The 19935-nt window shown below is 50.0% G+C and overlaps 2 protein-coding genes across 2 annotated transcripts in view; one reads left to right on the top strand and one right to left on the bottom strand.

Moving 5' to 3' along the window:
• CEP89 (centrosomal protein 89) overlaps nucleotides 1-19935 on the top strand; it is a 211511-nt gene that overhangs the window by 91328 nt on the left and 100248 nt on the right. The window contains exon 11 of the mRNA XM_068127073.2: nucleotides 12156-12271. Within this exon, the coding sequence (XP_067983174.2) occupies nucleotides 12156-12271 (116 nt within the window). The remainder of the gene's footprint in view (nucleotides 1-12155; nucleotides 12272-19935) is intronic.
• LOC137434252 (E3 ubiquitin-protein ligase RNF182-like) overlaps nucleotides 1-19935 on the bottom strand; it is a 142511-nt gene that overhangs the window by 29970 nt on the left and 92606 nt on the right. The window lies entirely within an intron of this gene.

Below are 19935 nucleotides of genomic sequence, written 5' to 3' on the forward strand. Positions count from 1 at the left end.
AAAATATAGCAATAACATGGGTATATTACACTGTTTTGACGACAACAAACTTGTAATGTGCGAGGTTGTAAAAAAACGGGGGGGGGGTGCTTAACTTAATTCTTTGTGTATATATATGTATGTAACTATTGTTACGTTTGTGGGGGTAGGTGACGAATTGTCAAAATGGAGATAGGAATGCATAGATTAGCATGGACCGTGTGACGCGTAGAAAGCCCATTTCGATGTACATAAGCAGGGTAAATGTTGAGCTTAAGAGTGAGTGTTTGCATGTCGCCATAAGGGGTGTTAATTAATTCTAGGTCTAAAGATTAATAACCCCCTGTGTGTAATTGGCCTCCTGTGATTTTCCCTACGTTTTTATTTCATCTAAAAAGGGCCGCCATTTGAACAACAATTACAGCAATGGCCATTAAACCGACATTGCCGACAGTGCCCGGTCATAACGATCGGCAAATGAACCCCGCACAGCCGAACATTCCCGAAGGACAGCTAGACTCCGCCTCGAAGGGTCATAACTGACAGGCCTCGCCCCGAGCTTCGTCATTGGGCATCAAGCAGGCCATGAGGCCCTGTCGCGAAGGGGATGATTGGTCGTGGAGATGGGATGAGTTGATGGGATGTCAGGATTGGTCGTATGACGTCAGAGAGCTGGAAGGTTCGACAAAAGGAAGAATCAGTTATCTTTCTCTCTCTCATTCCATTCCGGTGCTGGGCGCAAACGGTCGCATTTTGACTCTCTCTGTTCTGGGCTTCGTAGTGAGCAGTCACATTTTTGGTTCTCTCTGATACTGGCATGGTCGTGGGCAGTCGCATTTTCCTGGCTCATGTGCACTTGTGGAAAAAGATGGAGCAAGAGCGGTTCGGGCCAGTTGGCATCGCCAGGGGAGCTTCATCAGAGCTTTGTGGAGCGTGAAACGACCGGAGGAGGACTTTTTGCCGCCGCTTCATGGCCCAGTGTGCCGTGTGGTGATTCGCGCCATCTTGTGCGTTTCTCGTGCGGTGGTTCGAGGCTATCCCACCAAGTGCTCGTCGAGATAGAGCTGAGTGCCAACTAAAAGGGGGATTTTCTTTTTATTTTCTTTTATCATTCCCCTGTTGTGTAATTGTGTTTGAATGGAGGATTGTCAAATTAGGAGTTATACTTGTTGTTTTTACCTCACCATCCATTTTATTTCCGTGCTTTAATTTCATTAAACCCATATTTGTTGCATTTTACTTTTGTGTCGTGTTCGTTTAATTGTTTGTGGGTTCGAGGAATAAAACCCCGTGGCGGCCTTCCGATCAGTTAAGGCTTCGGGCCTATCCCGCGTGCACGAAAATATAATCCCGCCAAGTTCGGCTGTACCCCTCGGAGTTAAAGCAACGTTCGGCTATTCGTCTGAGGCCGGTGTTCATTGGCCATGGACTTGATACTATGTATGTAAGTATGTAACTATGTATGTATGTAACTATGTATGTGTATGTATGTATGTATGTAACTATGTATGTATGTATGTATGTATGTAACTATGTATGTATGTATATTTATGTATGTGACTATGCACGTAACTATGCATGTATATGTATGTACGTAACTATGTATGTATGTAACCATGTATGTATGTAACTATGTATGTATGTAACTATGTATGTATGTAACTATGTATGTATGTATGTAACTATGTATGTATGTATGTAACTATGTATATGTATATGTATGTATGTATGTGACTATGTACGTAACTATGTATGTATATGTATATGTATGTATGTATGTATATGTATATGTATGTATGTAACTATGTATAACACACAACTATGTATGTATGTGTGTAACTGTAGCGGTTACCGCTGGATGCACACAATCGCCTTGCACCGGCCAGAACACGGCCAGAACACGGCCAGACGCGCCTCTCCCGGGCATGCCCGGACTCACTGTTCCCGGGCACGCCCGAACCTCCCGGGCACGCCCGGTCTCGTCTTTCCCGGGCATGCCCGCTCTCGCCTTTCCAGGGCTCGCCCAGAGCGTCCGGGCATGCCCGCTATCGCCTTTCCAGGACTCGCCCAGAGCGTCCGGGCATGCCCGCTATCGCCTTTCCAGGGCTCGCCCAGAGCGTCCGGGCATGCCCGCTATCGCCTTTCCAGGGCTCGCCCAGAGCGTCCGGGCATGCCCGCTCTCGCCTTTCCAGTGCTCGTCCAGAGCGCCCGGGCACGCCCAGCCTCGACTTGCCAGGCCGCAGCCAAACACGCCCGGGCAGGTCCAGACTCGCCTTTCCAAGGCTCGCCCTTGACACCCGGGCATGCCCGGTATAGCTTTTGCCGGGCAAACTTCCCGACATAAATGTGTATATATATTGCTGCCCGATAAACGGGCTTTTGTCAGAATACCTGAGCTGTTTTGTTTCAATAAAGCAACTCGGATGAATTCCGTCTTTGGTCGCGTCAATTCTTTCGACTCGCGTTGGAGCGCAGCTCCTTCACTGGTGACCTACCGACATGGACACGGCAGTGACTCTTAAACTGCCTACCTTCTGGGAGGCTCACGCGGCTGTTTGGTTCGCCCAGGCGGACTCCCAGTTCGCCCTGCGAGGCACCACCGCGGACGACACCCGCTTCCACCACGTCGTGGCAGCGCTCGGTTCCGCCACCGCGGCCCGCGCCCTGAGCCTCCTCGAGCACCCGCCGGCTGCCGACAAGTATGACGCGCTGAAGACGCTCCTCCTCGACGCTTTCGCCCTCTCACCGGCGGCACGCGCACGGCGCCTGCTCGACCTGCCCGAGCTCGGCGACACGCGCCCGTCCGAGCGCATGGACTATATGCTCTCGTTGCTCGGTGAGCACTCTCCGGATTTTCTGTTCCGCGAGTTGTTCCTTCGCCAGCTGCCTCACCCGGTACGCCTCGCCCTGGCTGGCACGTCGATCACCGATCCCCGCGCCCTCGCCAGGGAAGCCGATAAGATCTCCTCGGCGGGCCAACACATCGGCGCGGCTACCTGGAGCCTGCCGCCGTCCGAGGCGACGCCCGAGCGCCCTGCGCGGTTGGAGGCCGAACTGCCGGTGAAACTGGCGGCCGCCACGCCGCACCGACCGCTTCCGACACGACGCCCGAGCGCCCTGCGCGGTTGGAGGCCGAACTGCCGGTGAAACTGGCGGCCGCCACGCCGCACCGACCGCTTCCGACACGACGGCCGGGGCCTCCACCTGACCAGGCGTGGTGTTATTACCACGCCAGGTTCGGACACAAGGCTCGGACGTGCCGACCCCCGTGCACTTTCGGCAAGTCGGGAAACGGCCGGGCCGGCGTTCATTCCCAGCCATGAGTGCCGGCCACTCGGGCAACTTGCTTTTTATTCGGGACAAAGCGTCCGGGCGGCGTTTCCTTTGTGACACCGGCGCCCAACTGAGCGTCATACCCGCCTTCGAGCAGGACAGGCGGGACGCCGTTTGCGGCCCCTCTTTGGTCGCTGCTAATGGCTCTGCCATACGCACTTTCGGCCTGCGCAACGTCACCCTCTGCTTCGGCAGCCAGCGCTTTCAGTGGACCTTTGTGACCGCCTGCGTCCCCATGGCTTTGCTGGGCGCCGATTTCCTCTGCGCGCACGGGCTGCTGGTCGACGTCAAACGTCGTCGCCTTGTCAACGCCGAGACCTTCAGCTCCCTGGCGTGCACGATGAGCAGCTCCGCGCCGACCGAACTGGCGTGCGCCCTCCCGACGGCGAACGAGTTCGCTCGCCTGCTCGCGGAATTCCCGGCCCTCACACGGCCGACGTTTTCGGCCGTCGCAGTGCGGCATGGGATCGAGCACCACATACCCACTACGGGCCCGCCGGTCTATGCCAGGGCCCGCCGCCTCGACCCGGCCAAGCTCGCCGTGGCAAAGGCCGAGTTCGACGCGTTGGAGCACCTCGGCATCGTGCGGCGCTCCAATAGCGCGTGGGCCTCACCACTGCACATCGTGCCAAAGCCGGGGGGCGGATGGCGCCCGTGTGGCGACTACCACCGCCTCAACGACGCTACCCCCCCCGACAGGTACCCGATCCCGCACATCCAGGACTTTTCCGCCCGTTTGGCGGGACGGGTCATATTTTCCAAAATTGACCTGATACGGGGATACCACCAGGTACCTGTCCGGGCGGCCGACGTCCCGAAGACGGCCGTCATCATGCCGTTCGGCCTGTTCGAATTTTTGAGGATGCCGTTTGGCCTCAAGAACGCGGCCCAGGCGTTCCAGCGCTTAATGGACGGCGTGCTGCGCGACCTGCCATTTCTTTTCGTCTATCTGGACGACATCCTCGTCGCCAGCACGTCCCGTGCCGAGCACCTCCTCCACCTCCGAACACTGTTCGGTCGCCTCAGCGAGCATGGCTTAATTGTCAACCCGGCCAAATGCCACTTCGGCACGACGACCGTTGACTTTTTGGGCCACCGCATCACCAAGACCGGGGCCGTGCCGCTGCCGACCAAGGTCGAGGCCATCACCACGTTCCCGCGTCCCCGTTCCATCAAGGCCCTACAAGAGTTCCTCGGCATGGTGAATTTTTATCACCGATTCGTGCCCCGTGCTGCTCAGCTCATGCGGCCCCTTTACGAGGCCCTCCGGGGCAAGCCGGCCAAGCATGACATCGTTTGGTCCGTGGCCATGGACGCGGCCTTCGCGAGCGCAAAACGGGCCCTCGCCGACGCAACGCTGCTGGCTCACCCGGTGCTCAACGCGCCCATCGCCCTCACTACGGACGCCTCCAACTACGCGGTGGGTGCCGTCCATGAACAATGGGTGGACGGGGTTTGGCAGCCACTCGCTTTTTTCAGCCGGCAGCTCCGGCCGAACGAGTTAAAATACAGCACGTTCGACCGCGAGCTGCTCGGTCTATTCCTGGCCGTTCGCCATTTCCGACACCTCCTGGAGGGCCGCCCGTTCACGGCTTTCGTCGACCACAAGCCGTTGGTCTACGCAATGGCCAAAGTCACGGAGCCGTGGTCGGCCCGCCAGCAGCGCCACCTCTCCGCCGTGTCGGAGTTCACCACGGACATCCGGCACGTCGCCGGCAAAGACAACGCCGTGGCCGACTGTCTTTCTCGGGCCAGCGCGAACGCGGTCCACCTCGGCGTGGACTTCGCGCTCATGGCGGCCGACCAGACCACCGACACCTCGGTGCAGGCCCTCCGGGCGGTGGACACGGGCCTCCGCCTGGCCGACATCCCCTTCGCGGGCACCGTCCTTCTCTGCGACGTCTCCCAGGGCGAGCCTCGCCCCATCGTGCCCATTTCCTGGCAGCGCCGCATCTTCGCCTCCATCCACGGTCTTTCTCACCCGGGCCGGAAAGCTTCTCAGAAGCTGGTGTCGGCGCGTTTCGTCTGGCACGGCCTTCGACGGAACGTCCGCGACTGGGCCAACGCCTGCACGGCCTGCCAGCGGGCCAAGGTCCACCGCCACACCCAGGCCCCGCTGGCACCTTTCACCATGCCTGCACTGCGTTTCGACCACGTCCACGTGGACCTGGTGGGTCCCCTGCCCCCATCGCGGGGGTTCACCCACCTGCTCACCATGGTGGACAGGACCACCAGGTGGCCGGAGGCCGTGCCCCTCACCTCCACCACCACCGCCGACATGGCGCAGTCGTTCATCGCCACCTGGGTCGCGCGCTTCGGTGCACCGGCGGACATCTCGTCCGACCGCGGCCCACAGTTCACGTCCGAACTTTGGGGCGCGGTCGCCCGCTCGTTGGGGGTCACGCTGCACCGCACCACGGCCTACCACCCCCAAGCCAACGGGTTGTGCGAGCGGTTTCACCGCTCCATGAAGGCCGCACTCATGGCCGGCCTTCAGGACGACGGTTGGACCGACCGGCTGCCGTGGGTCCTTTTGGGCCTCCGCACGGCCCCCAAGGAGAACCTCCGGGCGTACGCCGCCGAGCTCGTCTACGGCCAGCCGCTCCGCGTCCCAGGCGAGTTCGTGCCCGACGCTACCAGTCCCTGGTCCGCCGCACACCAGCGCTCGGACCTCCAGGAGGCCGCCCGCCGATTTGCCCCCGTGCCAACGTCCCGCCACGGTGGCCCCCAGTCCTACGTCCCCCCGGCGCTTCGCACAGCGGAGTACGTCTTTGTGCGTCATGACGCGCACCGGGGGCCACTCCGGCCGCCGTACGACGGGCCCTTCCGGGTCCTGCGACGGGGCGACAAGTCTTTTGTCGTCGACGTTGGCGGCCGGTCGGACCGGATCTCTGTGGACCACCTCAAACCGGCGCACATGGACGTCGACCGACCACCACGGTTGGCCCTTCCTCCGCGGCGAGGCCGCCCCCCGTCCACAGTTCCCCCCGCTCGACCACCCACCACCACGTCGGACCCCTCCCCACGACCCTCCAGGGGTCGCTTCGGCCGGGTCATCCAGACCCCCCTTAAATTGACCCTGCCGGTGCAGGTCGATTCTGGAGGGGCGTGTGTCGCGGTTACCGCTGGATGCACACAATCGCCTTGCACCGGCCAGAACACGGCCAGACGCGCCTCTCCCGGGCATGCCCGGACTCACTGTTCCCGGGCACGCCCGAACCTCCCGGGCACGCCCGGTCTCGTCTTTCTCGGGCATGCCCGCTCTCGCCTTTCCAGGGCTCGCCCAGAGCATCCGGGCATGCCCGCTATCGCCTTTCCAGGGCTCGCCCAGAGCGTCCGGGCATGCCCGCTATCGCCTTTCCAGGGCTCGCCCAGAGCGTCCGGGCATGCCCGCTATCGCCTTTCCAGGGCTCGCCCAGAGCGTCCGGGCATGCCCGCTCTCGCCTTTCCAGTGCTCGTCCAGAGCGCCCTGGCACGCCCAGCCTCGACTTGCCAGGCCGCAGCCAAACACGCTCGGGCAGGTCCAGACTCGCCTTTCCAAGGCTCGCCCTTGACAACTGGGCATGCCCGGTATAGCTTTTGCCGGGCAAACTTCCCGACATAAATGTGTATATATATTGCTGCCCGATAAACGGGCTTTTGTCAGAATACCTGAGCTGTTTTGTTTCAATAAAGCAACTCGGACGAATTCCGTCTTTGGTCGCGTCAATTCTTTCGACTCGCGTTGGAGCGCAGCTCCTTCATAACTATGTATGTATGTATGTATGTATATATGTATGTATGTATGCTTACCTGTCAACTCTCACGCATTTGGCATGAGACTCACTCTTTTTCAACTCAGGTTACGCCGTCACGCCCAACTACTGAAATCTCACGTTTACATTTTTTTTTTAGAAACAATTTTTTTTTTTTAACAGTCATGAGATGGATCGTTCGTCAAAACGGCTGTGTTTTCAACCAATGAAAAACGCTTTCACTTTCAAGGTTGTTTGTGGAGCCACTGGATCTGCTATATCAGACAACAACTTCACTCTGACATATTACAAGCAGTGAGTTTGGTGTTCCAAAAAAGATATCCAAGAAGACCAGCCCACCCGCACTTTATGCAGGAAATTGGAATTTGTTCTACGAGTCGGCGATAACTTCCCTACTCTTCACGAAAGATACCGTGGGACCTCGGTAACATCCATCCGATGGACGGCAAACGCATTGATACCTCACCTTGCCTGCTAAACACAAGGATGGCAGTTTATATCTGTGTGGCGATTCCAACCCAAGATTGACAGCTCAGAGGTGACTGTGCACAGTTCTAAGTCTAGACTATGCAGCCATCCATTTACGTGTACAGAAACTACTTTCATGGAGCTTATAGTAGGGCAGATCTGTGATAAAAGTTGAAATTGTTTTTGATTCTAGACTCGAAATACTTAATTTCGCTGTCAAAATATGTCCTCAAGTACATATCTGAATACGACTTTGGAATACTGAGTGACCATTATTAGTTTGATGAGTTCAGTTTAATTGTGTATATTTTTTTTCTTCCTTCTCCTTTTCTACTATAATAAGACTTATAGCCACCAGAGCTCTCCATTTGGGTTCTATTTTACTCGATTTGTTATTGGCAGGGGGCTCAGCCCCCCACCAGGGCGTCACCTGGATCTCACCTGTACCGTGATTACGAAATATTCTCACTCCTTCAAGCAGGTTTGGGTTGGCAGCTACTGTATGTGCATGTGTATACGTACATGTGTATTTGTATAATGATGTTTTTTTACAGTTGTAGATAAAACACAGCGATTCTTCTTCTTTGCTCGTATGCAGCACCAGGCTGCGGGGTAGCATCATTGGCTGAGGGTGCGGCCGTGCCGCTGATACAATGCCCTCTGCTGGTTATGGCAGGAATTTGGCCATGCTGACGGCGATAGCTCGCCCTCTCTTTGCGAAGGACACTATGGGATCTTTAACGTCCACCAATAAATGCTGGCAGATGGGACGCTCGTTTAACTTCCATCCAAGGGATGGCACACACTGATGAATCACCCTGCCTGTGAAACACCCAGATAACGGTTTATAGCTGGGTTGGGATTCAAACCCAGGCTAGACAGCTTAGAGGTGAGTGGGCGTAATTCGAGACCATTCTGTCAGCCCAACACAAGCAATATACACCTATGGGTGTCACAAACAAGTAATTGTAAATGACATTGTCAATTTCTATGTAATCCTGTGCAGCTTCAATATAATAATCTGATCATATCCAGACTTTTTGCAGGCCAAGCACGAGTTGTGAGTTCCTTCAACTTCTTTCTGACCAGATCTGTCCATGACTTTGAATATCGTAAGGACACTGTGTTGGAATTTTTATGAGCAAATTTATATGTGGTGCCCATCTCCTTTCCTGACCAGGGCCGGTTAGGGCAGGAATTTGGAATAAGGCCAGAGTGTTGGTGATAATTCACCTACTTATCAGCGTACGACGCCATGGGATCTTTGACATCCACCAGCAATCAATGCTAGCAGACACGTCCCCAGCTGAATGTCACTTCTGGCCTGCAAAGCAACATTCCGACAGTTCATAGTTGCACTGAGAATCAAATCCACATTGGAGTGCGCTTGTGACCTCACCATCCTGATGGAATCATGGACCTCCTTTTCATCAATAAATAATTTCACATTTGCAATCCACTTGGTCTTTACTGAAACCATTGCTTGACTATCAAACCTGAACTTGTATATTTAATTTCATGTGCATCAATTCATCAAGCCAAATGCAAGAAGAAGAAGAAGAAGAAGAAGAAGAAGTAGAGGGAGAAAAAAGACAATTCTTTCTGGAGAATTCTTTATGTGGGAATGGTATGATGTATCAATCTATCTGTACTGTACTTGTCTGCAGTCTCATTCTGGCAACAACGTTGTGTTGGTACCTAACACTGTTGGCTGAGGCTGAGTGTTGGTCCCGAACACTGTTGGCTGAGATTCATTTCCAAACTTGGGCCAATACTTCGCAATGCTTTTCTGTAGATGTTGTGCATTGACTGTAATATTTTTCTCTTTCCCATGGAATAAACGGGCATTCCTTGTTGCTGAACTATTCATCTATGAAGAAACACATCTGCAGGTTTGCTTTTCCCACCATTTGTGATTTGTTACCCTTTTCAGGTTTTTTTTATTTTGTCAACTTTTCTCCCCACATCCATTGAGACCATGATGTTCAGATTGTGCCTTTTGAAGGTCGTTTGTAGACCGAAAAGTGTACTTGACCTTTGTTCGTAGACAACATTCTATTGGTTGATGGGACCTGCAGCCATGTTGCATATTCTGAGCATAGTGTCTCATTCCAACTAACCATCTCTTCTTCCATTGAGTCCACTTTATCCCAAGGTGTATTTTGCTGTTTTTGACATAATATTAATACATCAATTGACATTTATAGCCAGGTAGTTGGTACTTTGTTCACATCTGTCATGCAAATAACACAACACGAGATACTTAGCATCAATTTTGGAGAGGTGCGGCTTTTCACTCTTGACCACTTCTATGATTAATTGTGCCAGTTCATGTATCCCCTCAACAGTCTTGCCTATTCAGCTTCAATTCAAACTTGCGGTCTTACCATGGTATTTTGTATGGAATATATTTTACCCGGAGATACACACTCTGGCTCTCCTTTTAATAGTAGCTGGGTTGCGTGGCTGATTCGGCGCCCCTGAACAGTAGGCCAGGAATCGGTCATTTTGTCAGGGTTCTGGTGACAATAGCTCACTCTTTACAAAAGACATGGAGCTATCTTTAATATCCACAAACAAATTATAGAAGATGGATCTCCTGCTAATTAGTCATCCGAAGCACAGCATATTCATTGATGCGATACTCTGCCTGAGAAACACTAGTCTGATTGTTTATAGTTCGTTCATGAATCGATCCCAGCATTGAACCCAGTTTGTTTTTTTGACATTTTATCCTTCCGTTTTTTACATTTATTTTTAAATGTATTTTTTTTGTGTATTTGGAGGTAGCTATGTTTCGTTTCCTCGTCTCTCTCCTTTTCCTGTTCCATCATCCCCTTGTTGAGTTCACACGTTGTATCACTGTGCCGCTCAGTGAATCGATATCTACCCTCTGTTACGTCGCTTTTTCCATAAACATAGACCTTGTAAATATCAAAATATTTCAGTGGGAATTATAAACAAATAATACCAATCTTTTCTCTGGATGGAGCTAATGTAAAAATGTGTAATTGGACCAGGCTAACGCCTTGTAAAGCATCATGACATATTTGTCATTGAGTTGAGACTAATGTCTCATTCCTCATTCACATGTTGTTTTGAAACTAACGTGGAAGATGATATATAAGGATTCGACCAACAAGGAAGGAAGGAGGGAAGGCAGTATTATAGAATCTTTAACGTTCGTTAGATATACGCAGACAGGACGACCAGATCAACGTCCTCTCTGAAATCAATTGTTTATTTTCACGATTCAACATATTTAGTAAAATAATGTGATAGAGTCAGTTAAAAAGGAGATACTGTATGTGTGTTTAGCACATATTTTTCTTAGATCTCTGAAATCCCAGGTTCAATTCCTATGTATTGCGATGATTCCTCCATTGTCTCCTTTCCAATTAATGTAAAAGTACATTGATCTACCAATACTACGACTTTAACTCCCTCCCCAAATATTCCCACCCTCTTGTGATGTCAACTATGGAAGGTTTGTGGCCGAAGTGTTTCATGAACTACCTGGCTAGGCCTGATGTAAAAGTACATTGATGTTTTCCAATGTTTTTGTCCTGCATGTGATACATGTACTTGAGGCTCCTCCATGAGCTTTGGAGCAATTTTAAAAGAAAAGGCAAAAATGATTGCATTCGTTTTGTCTCGTCTGATTTGTATTGCTGATGTGTCCTGACAGTTTTCCTTCATTACTATGTACTGTATTGAAAATGTAATAACTTGTAATAAGATGCTGACAATCATTTGTCTGCTCTTGATTGCCTATGACTCATCAGCTTGAAAACACTCGATGCCATCATATCTCAGAAGTGAAGAAGTGTCAAACCCAGTTAGCACTCAAATTGAAGACCACCATGGAAGGCTGGGCGTTGTAAGCTGAGGGTCACCAGGATATAATTTGGTAGTGTGGTGGACTCGGAGTTGTATAGTTATGGATTTTTGCTTCCCTTGTGGGGTCTCATCCAATTACAGCTGCTGTTATGATATAGTGCCAACAGGGGGTCCTGCATTTCAAATTGTGACGGTTAAAGGAGAATGGTCCCGGATAGAGACTTCTCAGTTGTGAAATCATTGGTCCTGGGCCTTCCCTTCTGGGTAGCTATACTAATCGATAAAAATAAAGTTTGCGAACTTAGTTCATGCTGCATTCCTTTTGAAATATAAATGTCATGAATAATGTACAAGAAGCCTGGTGTTGGCTTAGCGGTTAGGGTGCCGGCTTGGGATCCTAGGATCCTGGGTTCGAATCCCAGTCGATCGCTGAATTAACACCAGGGGGGTTGACTCACCCTGTCATCCTTCTGAGGTCGGCAAATTGAGCACCAGTTCACTGGTAATTCCCTGTGTGTCGCAAGAGGTGACTAACAGGGTTGGCGGCAGGAAGGGCATCCGGCTGGAAAACATTGCTTCAAAAATGGGACCATGGTGCCTAAAAAAAAGGCCAAGCCCTGTTCTGCAGGGAAAAATGGCCTCTAAAGGTGGTTCATTCATGAATAATGTACAAGATAATCCAGTTTTGTTTTGTTTTTGGAAGTTGTTGGTGATTTTTATTTTGGAAATCATAAAAAAGCATTTATTTTATGATTCTTCCCTCAATATCTTTTGTGACAGCAAACTTATCAGGGAGCAGAGCCTCTTGGTGCTGGATGAGAATGAACTGCTGGTGCAGCGCAATGATTTCCAAAAGAACCAACTTTACGAGTTACAAACTGCACATGTGAAGGAAGGTATTTTCCGATAGCAATTGCAACATTGAATTATAATGTTGAACAGAAGGTCCAAACGTTTTTGGGTTTTTTGGGGATTTGAAATGGAGTGTTGAAACCTTCTAACCCTTGCACAGCCGAGTCATATCGAAGACTTTTAAAATGTCACATGCTGCATCCTTGCTTGACACTCAGCATTTTAAAAGGATAGAGCCTGGACAAACATCTATAGTTTGGCAACCATTGTGAAGGCTTAATGGTCTTAATGACCTCCTGTGTTAAGGTTCATTATAAGGGAATATTATGTTTGTGTTTTTCATCTTTTGTTTTTACTTGGGCTGTCGACACAGTCTGCTATCAGCTCTGCTTTGCGAAGTTTTCTCCCTTTGGAATACAAAGCATCTTCTTTCCTAAATGGCTTGCTGACCTCAACTCAGGCAATCAGCATGTATCTCCACGGAATTCCTTTACCAGTTGAGGCTGGAGTCCCTAAAGGCAGTTTATTGGGCCCACACCTGTTCCTCATTTAAATTAATGAACTCTCCCATGTTCTATCACACCCTCTTTTTATCTTTTCAGTTGATCATCCACAATTCAAGGACAGACCAGCAGAGGCAACGTACCTTTCTGCTGACCTGGAAAGCATCAGATGCCGGTCAAACATGCACTTGGAATGTCTTTCATTCGAGGCAAATCTGACATTCTCAACCTGTCTCTCCAGAAGGATTGTCAAATTAATCCACCTATCGATTTCCACAATCAACCATTGGAAGAGATTGAGTCTCTCCAACTTCTGGGCCACACCATCAGCCATGACCTCTCCTGGGCAGACCATTACATCAGGACTAGCCTCCAAAGCCAGCTGCAGATTGGGCATCCTATGCCGTGCCAAGTCATTTCTGCACAACCTCCTTTTGAAAGACTTTGATTTGAGAGTTTAACTGAGGATACAAGCGCAACGCTTAGAGCAGCAACGAAGGCTGGAAAGGGTGGAAATGTGAATGGTTCGGTGGATGTGCGGAGTATCGTTGAGAGAGAGGAAGGCAAAAGATGATGGGAATAGAGCCTGTGATGGATGCTGTGAAGAGAAACAGTTTGAGATGGTTTGGTCATGTGTTGAGGAAGGATGAAAGTGACTGGTTGAAAAGAGTGATGGAAATGAATGTAGAAGGAAGTGGAGGACGGGGAAGACCGAGAAAGACTTGGCTAGATATGGTCGAAGAAGAAATGCGGGCAAGGGGGCTAACAAGGGGAGATGCAGAAAATAGGGCAAAATGGAGAAGATTGTCATGGGGACCGCAAGGCTAACCCCCGCTCTTGCAGGGAAAATGGCCTTAAAAGGCCTGTTGTGTTGTTGTTGTACTGAGGATACAAGGGTGACTTTACAATGCTGGAAAATTGGAGCTAGTATTGGCAGCAAGAAATTCTCATTGACCACACTTCTGTAGACACTTCTTGGTGAAGAATGATTAACTCTACCTTGCAAATTCTGAAACAATTTGGTTTTTCCAGTCTTGGCCATTGTTGCATTTCCACTGTACATATAAAGAGGCACTAACCACCTTTAGGTGGTTAATGGGAAACTAATGGACATATAAAGAGGCACTGATAGAATAAAACATGTTGCATGTCTATTTTCCTTTTTTTTTATGGCAGCACACGGTATTTTGTGCATTTAAGCTGCACAGGCTTTCAGTTTGCATGTTGCTAGCACATTCCTATTCAAAAGTCAGGTACTTCACTCTCATATCGGCATGCATCCCTTAGGAAAGCTTCAACGAATTATGGGTGTTGTGCTTTTCCCATTTCTCTAATGCCATGGAACAAACTTCCTGAAAGTGGCATCTGGTTTGACCATTTGCCAAGTCCACACTTGAGGTCCACACTTTTTTTTTTCTTTTTTTTTCTATACAAGATCGAGGCTCGTGAAAGAGCGAACATTAATCACACAGAAAGACAAACAGACACATAAAACAAATAACATCGGGAGCAGTATACAAGATGGGGAGAGAGGGGGAAGGACACAAACACAACATTTGAGAGCAGGGACCGAGAGACATGGAGACATGGAGACATCGAGAGAACTGTGGGAGGGAGAGGGCTTTGGGGGGAGGCATGGGAAGGGGGGGGGGGGGTGTTGAGCAAATGATCAACCCAGATTGATTTTTTTTTTATATATGTGTACTTATAATGAAGCATTTTGATTTATAAATGAAGAACTCACCGAGTGTTTGGAACTTCCGATGGAGTTTCTAATATTGGTGGCTTTGTCATGAAAAGTGAGAGCATACAAAAGCGAAAGAAGAGAAGCAAATTGACGAGACAGAAAACGAAACAGGGCCTATTGGTAATCAAAAACTGGAATGGAACCAAGCTTGACACATCAAGCAAGAATAATGGGAAACTAATGGACAACAGGAGTTAAAAACTGGGAACTAAAGAAGGACCTGGAAAAAGCAGAGGAAGACATGATTAGATGGAGAGATGAAATTGAAAAATTCACAATGAACTGTTCTCCCGGTAATATTCCGGTAATATAATAATAGTAATATTCCAGTGGTCACCATTAAGTCAGCTGTACCATGGCTTTACACTGACTTGCGGATGGTACGATCCTTCCATTTTTCATGAGCAGGGGACCTGTGGTTTTCTACCGTGGCCACATTCTGATTTCCCTGTATAGTTTGAGCACAGAGTTGACCAATTTTCCCTCATTAAGACCTTCACTGATTTATAATTGCCAGAGCAGCCCTATGAGACTGTGTTAATTGTGAACTTCCACTGCGACATGAGAATATGCTTATACCCTCGCCAGAGGAGGGGGTATAGCATATATCTATATATATATATATATATATTTATATATATATATATATATATATATATAATATTGTTACGGATACGGAGGACGGCTCTCCCGTTAGCAAGGGGTGATTCGCCCCTTGTCCTGTTAAGCTGGCCGTCTCCCCGTTCCTGGTACTTGTAACGCTATCCCACGGGATGGAACGGATCAGGGTTATGGGCCCAGGGTTTATCCCGAATACCTTTATCCGTCCCTCCGCAGACTAGGGAGACAAGTACCGCTCGAACCCCGGTTTGGATGGTCTAGTTAGTTGCCGAGCGGTTTTTAGCAACCCGACGTTCGAGCCATTAGCATTACCAAAGACTAACCCGATTCTCAAATGTTGGCCGAGTCGCGCCACGTGCACTCAATATGGAAACCTCAAAAGCGACCGAAAGAGCATGAAGAAGTAAAAACAAAGTAGGGAATAACAAGATTTATTACTATTTATACACACTAAGCAGAAAGGAAAAGAAAGATGATTTATAAGGCAATTGAAGGAGCAGGAGACATAGTGCAATGATTAGCTTATATATGGCAGTCTTAATTAATACCCCAAGACAACATGAAAGACGGACAAACGGGCACACTTACACGGGGGAATTGATGGCAGGAATCACTGGAGGGAGGAGAAGGTCCAAGCCGATGGCAGGGCAGGAAGGTCCGGGCAATTCCACACCGTCGAGGTCCACGTTCCGTGCTCGAAGCGAACAGCAGCTGGCAGCTCCGCGTCTCCACAGCCGGCAATAGGGCCTAGAGGGTCTCGGCGTATTGCTCAGTATCAGCACCCCCTCACGTCTCGTTCTCTCTTGGCTGCTTTAGCTGGATCGCGCATCTGCCGCACCTCTCTCTCACTCTTCCTCGGACCTCAATCTTCTCCAAAAAGCTCATCTGCTCATCTGCTTGGGGAGCGTCCCGCGGCGGGTTATATAGGCCCCGCCCTTCACCCTTTGCGAACCTCCCCCAAGCGTTCTCTCTCCGCCCTCTCAAGCCAAACCCCTCGTTCTGGGTTGGATGAGCGGGGCCGACTTACTCCTCCCCTCTATGACGAGGTGGAGACCCGCCTTTCTTCTTCGTCGTTACCTCGTGCGTAATGGAGTCAAATGCAGCAAAGTGGACGGCAGATGAAAATGCAGCAAAGTGCCGAGCGGATGGTCCAACCGCGACCGTTACAGGATCCCCGACTCACCTGATTCACCCAGAACTTTGGCCGTATCGCACGGCAGCTGCCCAATCTGGGAAAAGACTAAAACGACGAAATGCAAAGAGGAAAAGGAATAAGACGAGAAGACGGACAGAAGAGTAATTGGATTTATTGTACACACACAAGTAAAAAGGAGCAATCAAGTTTATTTACAACACATAAGACGCAGGTGACACAGTGCAAATACTAGCTTATACAGACTTAATTAACCCAGGGACAGAACAAACAAAACAAACTCACGTACACAAGAAGGGTGGAAAGGCAGGAGGTGGATGGCTGGAGGGCTGGAGGGAGAGGAAGGTCCAAGGGGGTCCTGCAGCACGATCGGCGTGTTTAGCAGCCGCCGTTCCTTTGCGGCCCTGCTCAAAACCGCCGTTCAGGCCCCAAGCTGCTGTTGTGGCTGCTGTGGACGTCGCGTGCTTTGCCAGGACTCGTCTGGTCCAAACCCTCAACTCTTTCTTGGTCCACTCACTCCTCACCGACTCCTCACCGCAACCAACGCAACCAACTGACCACCACCACCGACTCCTCACCGCAACCAACGCAACCAACTGACCACCACCACCGACTCCACTGACTCCACTCACTGACTCCACTTGCGCGCGCGCCTTTATAGCGCCTCCAGCGATCAAGCCGCCGGCCTTTTGGACACGCCCATCGGTGTGCTCACCTCGGCCCTGGTTGGTCATGCGACCCTCTGGCTCCGCCCTTGATGACGACGGGCGGGCACGCCCCTCTTCCCCGACCCGAACACTTGTTCAATGGTGGTTTTGGAGGGGAGGTAATTGGCAATCGAGGCTCGGCAATGACGAAAGGGGATGTGAAAGGAAGGGGATCTATTCTCTTTCACTGGTGCAATGGAGTACTTCAATTAATGGGAGACACAGCCTTACTCTAAAACACAGAATAAGATATAACTATCAAACAGGGGTATTCTATTATTGGCTGACGTGTATGCTTGTGGACTAATTATGGGATGTCCTTTCACCTTTACACAGCTCCAGAGGCAGGGGGCGCAGAATAAACAATAATAATAATTTACACAATCAAAAAAATATACAGTCCTCATATCCGCAACAATATATATATATATATATATATATATATATATATATATATATATATATATATATACACACATATATATTGTTACAGACGCGGCTTTAGATGTTATATTGACCGAGCGGTGGTGTATTTAACCGCGTCCGAACAGTTACTCCCCGATTCCACCCGACGTTGACCAGATCGCCCCACAGATATTCAATCGGGAAACCTCTAAAGCGACCGAAAGAGAATGAAAAAGAAGAAGAAGAAGAATACGGAGGAAGAACAGATTTATTATACACACACAAGCAATGGATGGAAGAAGCAGTAACACAGCGAATCGTTAACTTACACTATTCATTTTTACTTAACCCCAAGACAACGAGCAGGACAGGACATTCACACTTACACAGGGGATAATGCAGGCAGGTAGGGCTTGAGGTGGATTGCTTGAGAGGGAGGCAAAGTCGGGAGGCAGCAGCTCGCAATTCCTCGCGGTTTTGGCGGGAAAACCCTCCGTCGCGTATCCGCTGCGGTAGACGTCACGCGCTGGTTCGGCACACCTGCTCCTCTTCTTGTGGTGGAGCCGTCTCCCTCCTTTCAGCGCGTCTCTCCAAAGCTGGTTTCCTTGCCGAGTACCTCTCCTCTTTGGCTTGGAGCGTTTCGCATCTCACCGCTCCTCTTGGTGCAGCCTCTTTTCTCATCTCCCAGGTCATCTCCCAAGGCCTCTCTTAAAGCAGTCCCTTACAGTCGCTTTTATCACCTCAGGCAGAATCAAGCCGCCGGCTCCGAGGGCACGCCTACCGGGTCGCTCACCGCGGTGCTGATTGGCTGTTAGGGCTGGTTCACTCCTTCCCTCTTATGACGAGGTGGAGACCCGCCTTTCTTCTTCGTCGTTACCTCGTGCGTAATGGAGTCAAATGCAGCAAAGTGGGCGGCAGATGAAAATGCAGCAAAGTGCCTAAAGAGTCAATTGCAGCAAACTGGACGGCAGATGAAAATGCAGCAAAGTGCCTAAAGAGTCAATTGCAGCAAAGTGGCAAACCTGGCACTTGGAAGCTGCCATGGGGTGTCGGGGGGCCTACTCTTATTTAATTCGTTGCAATGAAGAGTCAAACTAGTGGGAAACACATCCTTAACCTACAGAGAATAAGGGACTAACTATTTAAAAGGATATATGGTGTCCTGTGTGTAGGTTTATGAAATTAACTAAGAGGACGAGCTTTGACCTTTCTTTACATTACGAGGGTCAGTTACACACAACAAAACCATACTTCTCACATTCGTTACACTTTCTCAAAATCGTTACACTTCTCAAATTCGTTACACTTCTCAAATTCTTTACACTGCACCCTCCTTCCTTCAGGCCCGTGCTCGGGCCTATAAAACTTTAACTTAGTGTGACACGTGGGTGTAATTCCCTCTACAATTAACCTGACCCTGAGTGTGACAATTTTAAAACACAAATAAATATGTCCCCCTGCTGCATTGCACCCTGCCTAGCAGATTTGTGCCCACAGGATAACCGAATTGCGGAATTGTTTTCAAGCTATACATTTACGGTGGGGAGCATTATTTACAGTGACGTTATTTCTTATTTACAACGCAACCCAGGACCTGTGTTTTTTTTTTCTTTTTAGGGAAACAAAAAGAAGGAAATTCCTGTTGGGAGGGAGGAGACAGCACGCATTGCATCGATGCACCAGTATCAATAACACCAAAGCACCCAAAAGCACCCAAACGCACCAACCAGTGCACAGTCATTACTGTTTGTAATAAACACACAAAAAAAAAACAACTGGTGGTGGTCTTCTTCTTCTCTGCTGGGCTGATGTTCTTCCCGATGTCTTCTTGCTTCATGCGGCCTACTTGAAAATATAAAAAGCACAAACCGTGTCCATTTTTATTTAGGGCCACAGGGGCCAACTAAGGGTGGTCCACCTGTTTGGCATAAGTGCCACCTTACCGAGGTCCGCAAGCAAGATTCCCTGGCCCCTATGGCCGGTCTCCAACAGAGGTGCCCTGCCCCAGAACCTGGGGTCCATCAAGTGGTACTTGGCCGCAGAACAGCGGTCCATCAAGTGGTACATCAATGCAATGCATGCGGGTTGCGAGGGTCCTGGCACACAAGACGACCTCCGCACGCTCCCCTCGGCGCCCAGTGGCGCACAGGCCCTCATGTGGGAGACAAAGGGGGGAAAAGACAGATGAGCGAGGGGTAAGGTCACAAGGGTACACTTCAATAAGGCAATGCAAGGCGAAGTGCGTACGGAGAGCGAAGTGAGAAAAGCTCGTCCCTACCGTACGTCACCCCCCCTGTCACCTACTCTACCCTTGCCCATACCCCATATTTACAACAATCTACACATTTACAAATTCGTCACTACTGTCACGTCTTCCTCATATTTCCCCTATACCAAATTCGTTCCCACAATCCCTCTAACCAAAATTTGCCATCACCCAATTCATCATCAATCATCATAAAGAGGAAGAGATGGAACATCAGCACAATGTCACACCCACGTCATGATGCGTCTCACATTCCAAACATTTGCATCAAAATAATAAAAACATGGCATGGTGCGGAGTTACGTC

Source organism: Myxine glutinosa, chromosome 10 (assembly GCF_964187855.1).
Source record: "Myxine glutinosa chromosome 10, kmMyxGlut1.1, whole genome shotgun sequence".
Taxonomy (NCBI): Eukaryota; Metazoa; Chordata; class Myxini; order Myxiniformes; family Myxinidae; genus Myxine; species Myxine glutinosa.